The 16,743-nt window shown below is 47.5% G+C and overlaps 1 protein-coding gene across 1 annotated transcript in view; it reads right to left on the reverse strand.

Annotated features, from left to right (window-relative positions):
• Cul4a (cullin 4A) overlaps positions 1-16,590 on the reverse strand; it is a 34,806-nt gene extending 18,216 nt beyond the window's left edge. Inside the window, exons 1-7 of the mRNA XM_048341070.1 lie at positions 16,400-16,590; positions 16,028-16,143; positions 7,467-7,570; positions 2,719-2,788; positions 1,582-1,655; positions 839-1,001; positions 383-472 (exon numbers count right to left, since the gene is read on the reverse strand). Of these exons, the coding sequence (XP_048197027.1) occupies positions 383-472; positions 839-1,001; positions 1,582-1,655; positions 2,719-2,788; positions 7,467-7,570; positions 16,028-16,143; positions 16,400-16,547 (765 nt within the window). The 5' untranslated portion in view covers positions 16,548-16,590. The remainder of the gene's footprint in view (positions 1-382; positions 473-838; positions 1,002-1,581; positions 1,656-2,718; positions 2,789-7,466; positions 7,571-16,027; positions 16,144-16,399) is intronic.
• Positions 16,591-16,743: the final 153 nt, after the last annotated feature.

Raw genomic sequence — 16,743 nt, forward strand, 5'->3', positions numbered from 1 at the left:
TGTGAAGCCTCTCTAACACTAAGACCCAGACCCATGGTCAGGGTCTGTCCTACTGTCCCTTGACCGTCCTACCAATTCTGTGTTTTCCTGTGGAGGAGCAGCTATCAGATGGCCATTGGCTATCAATACGACACAGACTTTCTCACATGGATGAAAATGCAAACAGATTTTACCCATTATCTTAGGGGTTTGGTTAAAGCTGAGCTCTTTACTATTTCAGATGCTACTCAATTAGCATTTAATTTTTAGGCGGAGGGAAAATAGTTCTAGTGAAGGGAAACAAATTAATTTCTTACTATAGCGAATAGCCTCTCTCTACAAAGTACAAATAAGCGTGGGAATCTGCACAGGGAAGCCCCTAGAGACCACTCTGTTGTCTCACCTCTCTCTCTTGCATTAATCTTTGGCCTTCTGCAGCATATAAACAATTAGTCTCTTCCAAAAATTTCAGTTCAAACGAATCTTTATATACCTGAAAAATGAGCGGAACCAAAGTCAGAAAGTTGCTTTTTTAAGTGCTATGGGACCCCATTTTCTAAGTGGTCAGCCTGCAAACCATACTCCCCAGTTCTTGTGCCTACCACCCAGCCTTGACTTCTATGTGTAGCTAGTAGTTCTCTTCAGCTTATCACCTGATTTTACCTTTGTTTTTGGTGTATCTTACATGACAAAGTTAGCATGTTTAGATAGCCCTGTTTATCATCAGCCTTTCTTTTTTGTGACTCCTGATAGCTCCCTCCTCAAAGGTTAACTGAAGTCCCACCTATATGTATAGCTAACTAATTTGTTAGCTCATCCTTCCCATGGGCCTGGACTCTGGCCCCAGGGGCTGCCGCACCTGGAGATCTGAGAGCATGCTCAGCAGGCTCCGTAACAGGCTCCGGTCAACAGCCTCACCGCTCCTTTCTCGCTCGATCAGCAGCAGGATGCCATCAATGGTCTTACTCTGCACCATTCTGTCACTGATGATATGGTTCCGGAACAGCTCCAGGCCCATGTCCCTGTGCAGACAGTGAACGGAGAAGTGGGCTTTAGCTTTGCCTCTTTGAAAACCCAGCTGTTATGGCACCATCTCAAACAAATACTATTAGCTAATTCTTGACACATAGATATTGAAAAGTGCTCTTAAAATTTTCTTATTTTGAGCTAGTCCAGGATGCCTCATGTAGCCATCCTAAACCAGGCTGTTTTTCTGAGAAATCAGGCCAACCAGTGCCCAAAGAAATACTAAGATATCCATGTCACACAGGCACCCGAGATATCATAACTGTACGGGCTCCAGACTAGGGAGACAAACTCCACACCCTTTCTCCTCCCCTGCCATCAACTGGAATTTCTCCTGGGACTCGAGTCCTCCTGTAAGTTGTCCTTTCTCAGAGCGATCTGAAACCTGGTATGCGTGCACCAAGTTGCTTGGTCACAGCCTGACAATTTGGGGAAAGAATTCAGCAGCAAGAGCAACCACCCACGAGCCTTGTCTCTCTGATAAGGAGCTCTGTCCAGTGCTGGCACCACTCTGCTGGGTTAGGGGCCATTCACCAGAGAGAAGGGCTTTGGGGTTTTACGGAGCCAGGTGCTCACCAGAGAGAAGGGAGCATGGAGTTCTGCAGGACATAAGTGCGGTCCAGAAACAGGAAAATACTTCTGATCATGATCTGAGGATCAGAAAGAAAAATTATTTATTCACTCAATTAACAAACTATTCAAGATTACTTTTGGACTACCCTCTGCTCGCCGTCTTGAGTTTAACTTTATGGAGAGAAACCATGCACCAAGACACTCATTTTTGTTTTAACTGTTCTTCCCTACCATTTTCATTTCTTTAAAACAGCTCTGTAGAGTTTAAAGCACTCAAGTCTAAAGGATCCCTTTGGAATTTTATTTTCTGACTGATGTTGAGTCTTTTTGACCTGGGAGTGGTACTACCTTTCTAGAACTTTTCTCAAGTTTCTTGAGCACCTGTATCCAGTTGACTCTGATGCCAGCAAAGTGAAGAGAATGCAGTGAGTCGATCTCCGTGTGGCACTCACTGCAGTGTGGTGACATTTCCCCAGTGGCATGTTTCCATTTCTTAGACCCACCCCAGGTGTCTGGCCCAGAAGAGAGATATTCAATGCCTCCTGCTAGCCTCCTTTAGAAAACAAGAGTTTGGTTTACGTGTAAAGCTATGCATACTCTTGTTTCTCTCACTTGGCTCACAAAGAGCTAGGGCATACTAAATGCTTACACAAATGAAATCCAATCAACACTTCTACACAGTCTAAGATTCTGTCACGTGGGTCCAAGGAAGAACTGGCTCTCAGAATGATGTTTGCGAGCTCTGCCAGAGGTTGTCCCTACATATTGAAACCAACTGCTCATCTGGAGCTGAAACGGGCCAACACCCTGGTTTTGAGCCTGTCACAAGAGCTAACCTCTTATGCTAATCTGCCCATCAACTGTACTCATCCTATTCTGTGCTTCTACAGAACCAAGGAGAATCTCTACTTCTCAGGTCAGGACCTGCATATGCCTTCCTGAGGCTAAGAGGGAGGCAGGAGGGCAGCAAGCAGGTGGGACCTCACATACTCCAAATACATTCCCTCTGGCCAGACCAGAGGATCCATAAGGCAAAGTGCAAGTGAGCAAGAAGAGAGCAGGTGCTGCAGCAGCCCCAGCTGGAGTGCAGGGGCACATGCCCCACACACAATCAGCGCTGATGGAAAGCCCCAGACCTACCATTTGTCTGCAGTGATCTTGCCAGCACGTGTTTATCTTCTTTAGAAACAAAACACTGTCTAGTGAATCTGTGCAGACCTGCTAAGGAAACTTTAATAAAATGTAAGCCTGTACCAATTTGCATGGCAGAGTCAGCTCCTTCCTCCACCAAACACCAAGTTCTAGCAATCTTTAGAAAGGCCATGCATCCGAACGAAGTCTGATTTCTAAAGAAATGGTACGAGGAGGTGTGAGAGGCCCCAGAGAGCTGCCCTGTCCCTTTACCAAGTAAAGACACAATGAGACAACCTACTCTAAAACCAGATGCAGAATCTGCCAGTGCTGTGACTTGGACTTCCAGCCTCCAGACTGTGGAAAGTAATGTCTGTGCCTTATGCACCACCCAGCAGCCCAATGGCCTGTGACCAGCAGTTCTCATTCATGTATCTCATAGCCTGTATTACTTTGGTGATGCCTGAGCACGCTTTCTCTCTCTCTCTTCATCAGAGCTGCTACTCACCTCTTCCTGTTTCCTACATGGCCAAATTATACATCTTATCTGTTCTTAAAGGCTGAAAATGTAGTTTTAGAACAAACGAAACAGAATACAGATTCCCTAGAGCAAGGACCTTTCATAGGCACTCTGATTTCACCATCCCAGGCTCACTACAGTTGTCTGGGTAACAAAGAGCTGGATGTGCTAGGCTACAGTCCTCGTCTGCCACTTGCCAGCACTGACATAGGTTGTGTCTAGGAGCTCATGTGAGGAGACACAGAGAGCGTCAGTCCAAGGAAGGAACTGGATCAAACCAGACAGGTCTTTTATCAACCAATGGGGCCCAATGGAGGCCAGGCATGCTGGCTAGGCTTTTGGGAGGAGAGAAAGCTCAGGGAGACTGCAGGAGCCAAAGGTGCATCTCTTTAGAGCAGTGAGTGTCATGGCTGTGGGTGGTCCTGGCCAAAACAGCCCAATTTATTTCCTCTGAATCCTTTCTCCAGTCCTCTGGAAGCCCACAAAGAAATTCAGATAGTTATAGTGAGGACCTAGTACCCAGTGGTGAGTGCAGAGTGAGAGGTCCCTGTTTAACATACACAAACAGTCTTAGAAGGGCAAACCAGAAGCCATCACAAGAACATTTAGCAAGGTATAAGCAACACATGTAAATGGCCCAGTAATACGACTGTAAGCATTTAACAAGTCAGAGTGGGAGACCTGGCAGATTCCCACAGGTTCATACAGCTGCCTGAGCTGTGTGGAAAGCCACGGGCCCATGCTGACATCTGGCAGGTTCCTAGAGTCCACCTTGTCCTGCCTCAGCTGTGTGGAGAGCCACGGGCCTCAGGGTGAAGACCTAGCAGTTTCCAAGTCTGGGCCAGTCTTCAAGTTTGACAGGATTAACCAACACCAGTCAATCGAATACTTCCTTGCAGCTCAGGTGTAACAAATCCCCACATCAGAGCTGTGATTGGTATAGCACCTGCTTAGACATAAAGTGTGGAGTGCCTATTAAATGAACAACACTTCCCATAGTTGAACGCTGTAAAACCCCCAGAGAAAAAGTACTGAACAGTGAACTAGTATCCCAGTGCCTTTACTACATTCCACTGTCCTGGAGTTTATAGCTACAGAAGACTGGCAACAGCAGCCATTCTAGACACCGATTCTCCCAGGCAGTGGGAAGCACTGTCAAGTATCCTAAAGCAGAACCCCAGCAGTGACTCAGTTCACCTTGTAGATGAGCCATCCAGTCCTCTCAAAGGACTCACATGGCCTAGAGGTAAGGCAGGCCTTCCAGGGCAATAATGAAATAATGCTCATGACAAGTGGCAACAAAACTGGTCATCCAGCAACTTTTTTGGTGTTGTTGTTGGTTGTGGGGCTTGAATGAAAGAGCCTGCGCACTGTCCCTAAGCGCTTTTGCTCCAGGCTTGCACTCTACTGAGCCACAGTTCCACTTCCAGTTTTCTAGTGGTTAACTGGAGATGAGAGTCTCGTAGACTTTCCTGCCTGGATTGGCTTTGAACTATGATCCTCAGATCTCAACCTCCTGAGCAGCCAGGATTACAGGTATGAGCCACCAGTGCCTGGCAAAATATTTTAAGAAAATGGTGGCAAAAACACATGATGTTCATTAGGCTCCGACACTGGCACATTCTTGACAGTGGGTAGCATGCTTTGTGCTAGGCAAAGAACATGACTGGGCTTGCCATGGAGCTGTTCCTGCCAAGGGCTGGCCACACCGACTAGCTTGTGCTGTTATAATCTATCTCATTCTGCCACAGTGCCTTTCTCAAAACAGTTTCATGTTGCTGGATTCTTGCTTAGGAAATCTATAATCATCTCAGATGGTCAGTCAAGCCCAACTCCTTAATGACACAGAGCCAAATGCCATCTTCAACTTGGATTCCACCAATCTCCAAATTCTGGGCAAAACCAATTGCTTAAGGTTCTCGAAGGCACGTATCCTGCCCTGACAAAGAGCTGGCAAGCCATACTATACATTCTCCAAGGTACAACTCAAGTGTTTCTCGCTCTGGGAGAGACTGGTCTCATTCCTGCCCTGCGGCTCACGGCTGAATATTTCTGAACTGAAGTCTTGCCACTACGGATATTTGAAGTACTACTCTTCTGTCACAGCATCAGGGGCTCTGCTTGAACAAGTAGTCATCAGGCATGGCAGTCATCTTTCGATTGCCTGGGCCAAGATCTTAGACAGGAAAACGAGGTCTTGCTGAGCGAGTTGGGTCAAGATTTCAGACAACATGAAGGGTGGGATGGCTTGGCAGGAGAATTCAAGTGGGTCATTAAAATAGTTGACAAGCCAACTAGGACTAGAGCAAATTAACACTATTGACTCTGATGGAGGCCAGCGACCTGGAATGCTGTGGGTGACCTCAAACACGCGCACCAGGTGCCTGCAGCTTCTAAATACAACAGGGCTACCAAATGGGACAAAGGCCCAACATCTCATACGTGTCACTTTGTGATACATCCATATCTCATTGATGTCTCCTGTGATACATGCAGACTTCATATATGTCTCCCACAATATGTACACTCCTCATTTTTGTGTCCCATGATAGGTGCACATCTCTTTCCTGTCTCCTGTGATACATGCACATGTCATTCATGTCTCTTGATATGTGGCCACCTCATACGTGTCTCCTGTGAGATGTGCACATCTCACTGTCATAGGTCCACATCTCACTAGTGTCTCCTGTAATAGGAAGACATCTCCCGTGATACATGGACACCTCATACGTGTCTCCTGTGACAAGTGAAAACCTGCAGGGTCCAAAAGGGCTTATGGCCAGTAATCTCACATACCCTTGCAGTCTTTACGGTACAGCTTTGCCAGAAAATACCAGAGAAGTGTACTAATACAAGTCCAGCAGCAGGATGAGAGCCCTCCATGGAGGCATCTCACTTGGACCCTCAGGACATCCACATGCTACAGCCACCCTGGAGTCATGCCACCCTAACCTGGAAGGCTGAGTTTCCCCAGATTAGGATGATGGCAAGAAAAGCATCCTCAGTCATAAGAAAACTAGAAAGGGACAGGTTCTGGACACCTCATTTTGCAAATGAAGACTAGAAAGAACCCCATGGAAAAGCAGTCACGGTAGCTTTTCTGATGTCTACTGGGTAGGACAAGGAAGCTGTGGCAATGTAGAGGATAGGCACCAGACTGGGGTGGGATTAAAGTATGTCAGGAGGGCTGGGAATATGGCCTAGTGGCACGAGCGCTTGCCTCCTACACATGAAGCTCTCGGTTCTATTCCCCAGCACCACATATATGGAAAACGGCCAGGAGGGGCGCTGTGGCTCAGGTGGCAGAGTGCTAGCCTTGAGCGGGAAGAAGCCAGGGACAGTGCTCAGGCCCTGAGTCCAAGGCCCAGGACTGGCCAAAAAAAAAAAAAAAGTATGTCAGGAGCTGGCCAGACAAGATGTAAGGTGTTCAGGGATTTCCTTATGGACATTAGCCACAGACAGGGTAGCAGAAAATCCCAAGGTGTCCTCTGCCAGTCTTGAGTGTGTACCTCAAGTAAGTCTCTCTCCTCACCTGTGAGGAGCATCCGGATGAAGCACCACTACTAGAGACTTGGTCATAGCAGAACTGGACAGGCAGATGCTCCTGCTCCTAGCAGCTTCAAAGTGGGGCAAGAAGCCCTGTGGCAATGATATGGGAAGCCTTTCGGGCTAAGTGATCCCACCAGGGCCAGAAAGAAAGCAGAGACCTTGTTCCTTTGGCACTCCACAGGAAGAACAATCTGCCACACACCTGTGAGTCAGGAAAAGGATCCACCCTCAGGAAAGGACCATGGCCCATGAGACTGAGCAGAGAAGCAGCTCAACTGTGCCTGACTCCTGACATACCAGGCCTGGATGGAGATGAGGGGTGGGGGAGGAGGGGCTCAAAGCTTTCACATTTGTAGGAATTGGTTACAGTTTAGAAACCTAACACAGGGTTGTTGCTGTTGTTACTAACATAAAGGACACAACCCAAACTTATCCCAAACAGTTCAACCATACACAATTAAAGGAATGTTTACCTCCTATTTATATCAGCAAGTAACTTAAATCTAAGGATTTTACATAAAAATCAATGCTATCACATTATGAAACAAACCGAATCCCTTTGTTCTATAAATAACTTAAAAGCTGTTGTTTTAACAGTAAGGACACGGATTAGTTCTTTACCTTCTACAGTTCATGTTTAAGAAACTTAGGTAGTGAACAGAAACTGCATGAGCCACACAAAGGATATTCTCTGAACGGAAGTATTTGTGCTTGGACGTGGTCCTCGCAGACCTGGCGTAGCTGCTTGTAGAGTGTTGGGGAGACCTTGTGAGAACAAAGATTTTCAACAGCCTAAAATGAAAGGAAGATATGAATTATAAACACACAAACAACAAATGGGTTCCTTGAAGAATGCCGTGCCCATTATCTTTTTCGTTTGGTGCTGGTCCAGAGGCTTGAACTTAGGGCCTAGACGCTCTTCCTGAACTTTTTTTTTTTTTTTGCTCAAGGCTAGTGCTCGATCACTTCACCCACAACTCCACTTCTACGGTTTTGGAGCATAAATGGAGAGAAGTCACAGACTTTCCTGTCTGGGCTGGCTTCGAAGTACAATCCTCAGATTTTAACCTCCTCAGCAGCTAGAATTACAAGCCTGAGCCATGGGTGACTGGCACTGTATCTGTATAATGTTTAGCCTCCTCCCCCTCCAGTACATGGGTCATCTGCAAACAAGCCCAGTCCTCTAGGTACAAGTGAGCACCGGTACTGACCGCTGGGTACAGTAAGTCTGGCAGGATGGCAGGAATGAGTCAGTTAAGGATCTCAGGCCTGTGGCTGGGGATATGGCCTAATGGCAAGAGTGCTTGCCTTGTATACATGAGGCCCTGGGTTCGATTCCCCAGCACCACATATACAGAAAACGGCCAGAAGTGGCGCTGTGGCTCAAGTGGCAGAGTGCTAGCCTTGAGCAAAAAGAAGCCAGGGACAGTGCTCAGGCCCTGAGTTCAAGGCCCAGGACTGGCCAAAAAAAAAAAAAAGAATCTCAGGCCTGATGGAGCCCAGAAAGTTCAACCGTCATAAGACATCTCAACAGGTTTGGACCCTACAGATGTTTCTAGAAACTCCACAAGGCATGGGGAGTGTAGGTTTATCCTGGTGATTACAATGGGAAGCAGGGACCCCTCGGCTGTCGGTGGGGGTGGGGAAGAAGGGACAGTCCTCTTTGCTCTGATGGTAAGGGATTCTGCCTGGGATAAGAGGGAGATGCACGGGCCAAGAGGGATTCCTTCTTAATTCACTGAAATTCTGTCTCAATGAACTTTTTGGGGCAATTTGTTTCCCCTGACAAGTATTTGTCCATATGAAAGAAACAATGCTTGGGCTGGGAATATGGCCTAGTGGCAAGAGTGCTTGCCCTGTATACATGAAGCCCGGGTTCGATTTCCCAGCACCACATATATAGAAAATGGCCAGAAGTGGCGCTGTGGCTCAAGTGGCAGAGTGCTAGCCTTGAGCAAAAAGAAGCCAGGGACAGTGCTCAGGTCCTGAGGCAAGCTCCAGGGATGGCAAAAAAAAAAAAAAAAAAAAAAAAGAAACAATGCTTGCACATTCTCATAAAACTTTGTTTAAATCTTATGTATATGGCAAAGACCTCAACTTAATGTAAACTACCATAAGTTTTCTTCTGACTAGTTTTGAACCATTTAAAAAGTATGCTAACAGAAAACGGCCAGAAGCGGCGCTGTGGCTCAAGTGGCAGAGTGCTAGCCTTCAGCGGGAAGAAGCCAGGGACAGTGCTCAGGCCCTGAGTCCAAGGCCCAGGACTGGCCAAAAAAAATAAAAAATAAATAAAAAGTATGCTAACAGATAGAATGGCAACACTTTAGAGAACTTACATGATATTCTAGGAAAAAACATAAGTTAAAGCTGTATATTAATTCTAACAGTTTAACATGACAAGTGCTATATGGTACTCACCTAAGTTACATAAGCCCCATGATTACTACCAAGGAGAACACATTGGTATTTACAAAGACATAAACAAAATGTAAAATGATGTTCGACATCATAATGTATTTTCTAACAGCTTTTTTAAAAATCAGTATAACAAAAAACCCCATTACATTTTGTCTTAGCAAGAAGTAAGGGACTCCTTGTCTCTTCCTACGAGTCTTCAATTCCTTTCTCAAACTCTTTTTCTTGGGTTCTCGTCCTAAGGGTCTTTCACTCTGCTTTTTTATAAGTCCATGTGGGCACTGGACCTCAATTTTTCAGATCTCAGCTCCCTGAGTTGTTAGGATTATAGCTTCCTTTCCCAAATTACTGAACCATCTCTCAGACTTCAGTCTAAAATGTGACAACTCTTGTTCTCCTTAACACCTCACAGCAAAAACTTTGCTCCAGCAGTTAGTCAGTAGTGAATCCTATAAACCCAGTTCTTTAAAAGTATGGTTTTTACATCAAGCATGAAGGAACGCATTTTCTTTAACCAAAGTCAAGGTAAGCTTCGTGCTGCATATCCCTCATGATACAGCAATTGGGAGGACCACTTTCTGAGAGATTCAATTCCAGAGCAAAGCCAGTGTTCCTATACGACTGCAGCCCACCTGAGACACACTGCTGTCATCCACATCAAAGGTGCTAAGTCAGGAGACCCCTCAGCAGGCAGCCGTCTCCATGCCGCTCCTCCTTCCACGCCAAGCCACACAGGCTCTGGAGCACCTTGTGCTGTTCATGCACAGCCCTGCCTGCAGTCCTCTTTCTGCAGACATTTTTGAGATTTTGCCCTAAGCTGAGATTCCTCAGTACCTCTAAAGACAGGACCTGCTGAAAGAACATGCACTTCAGGTTGTGTGCTGTCACCATCATTCTAGCGAAGTGGGATCTAACCAACGCCCAGAGGCAGGCGGGACGCAGCAGCTCTGGTTCTCCACATGCTACAGAACACTGCTCACAGGAACTTGCAGGGGCACGCTTTCCCAGATCACACCACGATGGTGCAGCCACGACCAAGTCCTCAAAATATGTGTGGTGAGGTGCAATGTCACCTCAATAGGCGCAGTGCTATTAAAAACATTTCCTCAAGACCTGAACAATCACTGTCATATCCAGAGATTAGAAACACCAAAAACTACAGCCCCTACTACATGAGGGCCCAGGTGATTCCCCCAAAAAGACACTGGGGTAGGCAGGGATGGCAAGGCACAGCACAGCCAAGTAGGATTGATGGCCTCGCCTCCACAGACACAACCCTGTTCTGGGCAGACCTGTCACACCATTTATGCCAGGACCAGTCTGCCCCATGGGGGAAGAGATGCAAACACAGCACGACCCCTCCCCTCCCTCCAGGCTTTTATATAAATAAATGACAACATAGAAAGAAAGCAGGATTCAAATAGGGGAGACTGAAAACTGTAATGTCTCCTGGGAAGAGGGAGAGAGGTAGTGAATATGCCCACACCAAGCCCAGAGGTGCTGGACTAGAACCCTGGTTCTAACAGGTATGGTCTATCTGCCATGGTATAGTATCAGTTTTGTTAAGTATTGAATTCAATGAACACGTTTCTATTAATATGTTGCTTTCTCAATTCATCTATCACTCATCACCATTTTTCTGAGACTTTTCTTTTTTTTTGGCCAGTCCTGGGGCTTGGACTCAGGGCCTGAGCACTGTCCCTGGCTTCTTTTTGCTCAAGGCTAGCACTCTGCAACTTGAGCCACAGCGCCACTTCTGGCCATTTTCTGTATATGTGGTGCTGGGGAATCGAACCCAGGGCCCCATGTATATGAGGCAGACACTCTTGCCACTAGGCCATATCCCCAGCCCCTTTCTGAGACTTTTCACACAATGTTTTTTGGTCTTTTCTTTTTGGTCCTAGGGCTTGAACTCAGAGCCTGGACACTGTCCTTGAGCCTTTTCTGCTCAACGCTAGTGCTTTACCACTTGAGCCACAGTTTCACTTCCAGCTTTTTGCTGGTTAACGGAAGGTAAGAGTCTTGTAGACTTTTCCTGCCCGGCTGGCTTTAAACCACCAGACTTCAAATGAGCTTTAACAATTCCATCAACAAAATGAATGCTTGACTCTACTGCCCACTCCTTCACTGAGGTGACCTCTGAGGGGACAGTGCAATCTGCACCCTAGACAACAGCCAGGCTCTCCTCAGAACCCAAGCCTTCCAGGGGGGATTTTCAGTCTGAAACAACGCAATGCACCTTTCTCCAATAGGCTCTAGAAGTGGAGTCGTCAGCTACCTGTTGGCTGTTAGGGTGACAAGAGGATGAGACACAGAGGTGTGCTTTCTCATGTGAGTGGTTATTACACTAACCTCTGGTCTTCCTCACACCACCTTCCTGCATGGCAGAAAGCTATAGAGGGTGGCCAGCGTGCAGACTTCCTCCCCACCTCCCATGACCACGCAGAAATAAGGAGCAAACAAGGCTCAGGAGACCTCTAAGAGAAGGAACCTCAAGCAGCAGCCTCCAAGGCCTGGACAGGGAATGAGAGCCCTCAAAACCTTTACAGCTTTCGTAAGAACCAGTATTTTCATAAGGTCTCCAGCAAGGAATAGAGACCGTTCTTAGGCAAATTCTGGGACTTGGTTATGGAGCAGCAGGTGGGATGCACTGCCCATCAGGGGCCAGTACCAGATGATGAAATCTCCAGGCCCCCAAAACAATAGTAAGCCTTACCATGAGATAGGGCTTTTTTTTTTTTTTGGCCAGTCCTGGGGCTTGGGACTCAGGGCCTGAGCACTGTGCCTGGCTCCTTTTTTTCCCAAGGCTAGCACTCTGCCACTTGAGCCACAGCGCCACTTCTGGCTTTTTCTATATATGTGATGCTGGGGAATTGAACCCAGGGCTTCATGTATGTGAGACAAGCACTCTACCACTAGGCCATATTCCCAGCCAAGATAGGTTTCATTAAACTAAAAACCTGACTATTTAGGTATGGGAGTGATTCTTACTTCCGGTGAAGACATAGTAAAAGGACAGAATGAATGCTTCTGCTGAAAAAAACCAACCAAGCAAGCAAGCAAAAGCAAGTTTTCAGAGACCAGACACTGTGTAAGACACAGTGGTCTCTGGAGGAAGGGGATGGGCAGACCGCAGCTGCTCTGGCTGCACATGTGGTTCACGCAGCCATGCTCAGCATTTCCAGGCTTTGTGCAGTAAACCAGTACGGCAAGCGGAGGGAAGAAATGTGGCCCGAGAACCCTGGGGATAAACACAATATCTCCAGGGACCAAGCATTCAGGAGCGCATGACCAACACATGGGGCAAGCATGTGGTAAGAAATTACCAACACCAGAGAATGGGCCACCCAGAAGGTTGGACCTAACAGTGTCGTGGCTCATACAAGGTATTGGGGATAACCAGTCTTAGACACAATACTGCTCTGCCTTGACCTAACATAAAGATCTAAAAGCAAAAGACCATACAATCGCCAATTTAAATGTGTTCACAACGAAAGTAAAAAAAACAACAAAAACTTAGGAATATAAAAGTATCTAGCCTGCTGGTTAAGATTCAAAATGTCCATCATGCAATCAAAAAGTACCAGAACCCAAAGAAATAGGAAAATATTATCTGTATGGGGAGAAAAAAATCCAAAAAACAAAAAGTCAGTCAAAACTAATACAGAATTAGCAAACCAAGACAACAAGAATTGTAACAAAAGAATTTCACGTGTTTAAAGTTTAAACAGAATGAAGAACCAAAAGACTCAGATTGAGCAGTACAGAGGAAGAACCACAAGCCTCAGATTGAGCAGTAGAGGAAGACAATGTGCGAGAGAAACTCCAGCAGGTGGTGGCTAACAGTGAGATGCGCCAGAGAGCTACAGACCTGAAGGTGAGAGGGAGTTGTGCACGGGGTCAGAAACTTGAAGACAGGAAGCTACCGGACAGTTTACTCTTGGAGGGCTCAGGAAACTTACTGTGTGTTTTATGCTTTCCTACAAGGAAGCCAAGTGGCTTCAGAAATATTTGAGATCCGTAAGAAAGCAGGTCAACGTCAATACATTAAATGGTGTTCCTACATAACAGAGCCAGAAATTATAATTTAAAATACTATTTATAATACCATCAAAGCACGTGAAATGATTAGGAAAAAGATTCACAAAAGATACACAAGATTGAAACCTGAAAAAAACACTGAGAGGTAACCCTAGGATCAATGAGCAGATTCAAGTATGCCAAGACCCAACTTCCCCCTACCTGCTAGAGATTCCACATCATCTCATCAAACCCTTGGCTGTCTTCCTGGTAGATATGGGTAAACAACTTTGAAAACTCAGAAATATATGATGGAGCAAGAGTGCCAAAGAGCTTTAGAGAAGGATGGAGCTGACACACCCACTTTTACATGGACAGCTGATCCTTGACAAAGAATCAAAGGGACTGAGGAGGATGGGCTTTTAACAAACAGTGTGAACACTGGACATTTACAGGGCAAACACTGCACTTCACACCTCACAACATGTATAAAAAAATCCCTTTTACATGGCTTACGGAACTACATGTAAAACTTACAGCTTTAAAACGTGTACAAGGAATACAGCACAAAATCTTTGTGATCTTAGAGTCTGGATTTTAAAGACCTCTTAGGTGTCCTTTTAGTACAACTCATAAAACAAGTTGATAAACTAGACTTCAGAATTTGAAACTATAGCTCTTCAGGGACATGGTTAGAGAATTAAAGGACAAGCCACACACTGGAAGAATTATTTGTAAGGCTAGTAGAGGACTTGTATCCAGAATATATCCTTACCTCACTACTCAGTAGTGAGAAAACGAAGGATTTGATAAAAATGAACAAAAGGCAGTGGTAATAATATAGTAATTGTGGTAGTATAGCAGTTGTGGTAATCTTAGCACTTGGGAGGTGGTGGCGAGAGGGCTTGAGGCTAGCCTGAACTTTATATGAGTTAAAGGCTAGTCTGCACTAGCTATGGAGTAACCCTGTCTCATAAGCAATTCAGAAAAAGTAAAACTACAATTAAAAACTGGGAAAAACAAAATACTTGAATGTATACTTCATGAAAGATGGATAAAGTAACAAATAAATGGAAAACTGCTATCAGTAGGAAAACGCATATTAAAACGACACTGAGGGGCTGAGGATATGGCCTAGTGGCAAGAGTGCTTGCCTCCTATACATGAGGCCCTGGGTTCAATTCCCCAGCACCACATATACAGAAAATGGCCAGAAGTGGCGCTGTGGCTCAAGTGGCAGAGTGCTAGTCTTGAGCAAAAAGAAGCCAGGACAGTGCTCAGTCCCTGAGTCCAAGCCCCAGGACTGGCCAACAACAACAACAACAAAAATGACACTGAAAACCCACTAGACACCTACTAGAATGGCTAAAATTAAAAAGACTGACAGTGGGGCTGGGAATAGGGCCTAGTGGCAAGAGTGCTTGCCTTGAACAAAAAGAAACCAGGGACAGTGCTCAGGCCCTGAGTTCAAGCAAAAAAATAAAATAAAAAAGACTGACACCACCAAATGTTGGCAAGGACAGAGAACAATTGGAACTCTCACACCATGCTGGTAGAGATGCAAAATGGTATGGCCACTTTAAAAAACAGGATACTGCTATCAAGTTACGCATATGATTTCCGTACATACCAAGTAACTTATAGATATTTTCCTGAGAAGACTGACGATATACACCCACTCAAAGATGTACCAACGCTCTTAGCACCCATATTCATAACCTTATGCTAGACGCACAAATGCCTGTTAACTAATGAACAAAAATATGCAATGGTGATGTCACATGACACTCAGTAATAAAAAGAAACAAACGACTATCACAGTGTGTTATGTATCTCAAAAGCCAGATACAGAAAATAATAAAATGCCCAATTCTACTTAGAGATTATAAAAGGTCAAAATATCTCCTCAAAGCCAATCCGTGGTGGTTGAGGGTGGGGCTTGGGAAAGGACACTGGCAGCAAAGGACCTACAGCACTATGTGGGTGATGGAAATACTCCAGAGTGTGGTGCGGGGCACAAACCTGCACTCAACTGTTAAAAGCTACTGGAGCACACACTACAGGTAAATAACACCTCTAATGATGTGGACGTTAAAAACAACTCATACACTTAAGACAAAACATAGATGTACTCATACCAAACTGACAATAAAGGTTCAGATGCCTCAAATGGAACGTGTAGGACCAAAGTGCACTCGGTTTCAGGTTTTTTTTCCGCCTTGGAATAGTGCACATACGTACTGAGGTATATATTCTGGGGATGGGATCCAAGTCTAAGCAAGAGATTTCAGTATGTTTCCTATACACCTCATACACGTAGCTTGCAGGTAATCTCAGCGCATCTGTTTTGTCTGAGGCCAGTCACGTAATTCAGGGGTGGAATTTTCCATTTGTGGCATCATGTTTACGTCCAGAAAGTTTTGAATGCTGGAGTATTTCAGACTTTCGGGTGAAGGGATGCTCTCGTCAGGAAAAAAAAAAAAAAAGCCTTCGCTAAAAACCATTGTGTGACCGTTGCCTAAAACGTAAGTAACGGACTCCTTCGTGAGCAAAAACATGGCCACGAAAAAGTATGCTTTCAGTGAAACGACTCCGACAGCAAAATGTCCTCCTGACCTCCTCTTCCTCCGTGAGAGGCAGGCAGACCCCTACGCGGGGGACCCACCTGCGGGCCAGAGGCCAGGCCGGCCGCGGGAAAAGTTTCCGCCGGGGCCCCCGCAGCGGTGCGGGGAGCCGGGCGCGCCCCGGGGCGCCGCGGCCTAGGCCGGAGGCCGCCGCCCGCCACACCCCCCACCCCCGCCGGCCGCGGCCCACCTGGTAGAGCTCCTCCAGGTTGTACTTGATGGACGTGCTGCCCTGGATGGCCCGGACCGCCTCGTGCAGCTTCCGCCACGTGTCCTGAGTGTAGTTGTCCGGCAGCCGCGGCCTGTCTGTGGGGAGAGGGGGTCAGCGGCGGCCCGGGGCAGGGCAGGCCCGGAAGGCGCCGCGGGGCGCGGGGCGCGGGGCCGGGGCCCAGCGCGGGGCGGGGAGCGGGGCCGGGGCCGGCGGGGCGCCGACCCCCGCGGGCCCCGCGGCGCCCACTCCCCGCGGCCCGGGCGGCCCGGGCGGCCCCGGAGGCCCCGTCCCCGCGCGCGCGCCGCCGGCCCCCGCCCGCCCGCCCGCCCGCCCGCGGCGGCGCGCACCCACCTCGGAAGTTCTTGATGACCAGCTTCCTGGAGCCGCCCGCGCCCCCCGGCTTGGCGGGGCCGCTGGCCAGGGCCGCGGGCTTGGTGAGGCCGTTGGTGCGGCCCACGAGTGCCGAGACGCTGCCCTTCCGCGGGCCCTCGTCCGCCATGGCTGGGCCGGACGCCGCCCCGCCCCGCGCCGCCCGGCTCCTCCTCCTCCTCCTCCTCCTCCTCCTCCTCCTCCTCCTCCTCCCGCCCGGCTCCCGTCCGTGCGCGCCCGGCTCCGGCTGCGGCTGCTCCTCCTCCTCCTCCTCCTCCTCCGCCTCCTCCCGCCCGGCGCCCGTCCGTGCGCGCCAAGCTCCTCCT

The sequence above is a fragment of the Perognathus longimembris genome, chromosome 3, assembly GCF_023159225.1.
Source record: "Perognathus longimembris pacificus isolate PPM17 chromosome 3, ASM2315922v1, whole genome shotgun sequence".
Lineage (NCBI taxonomy): Eukaryota > Metazoa > Chordata > Mammalia > Rodentia > Heteromyidae > Perognathus > Perognathus longimembris.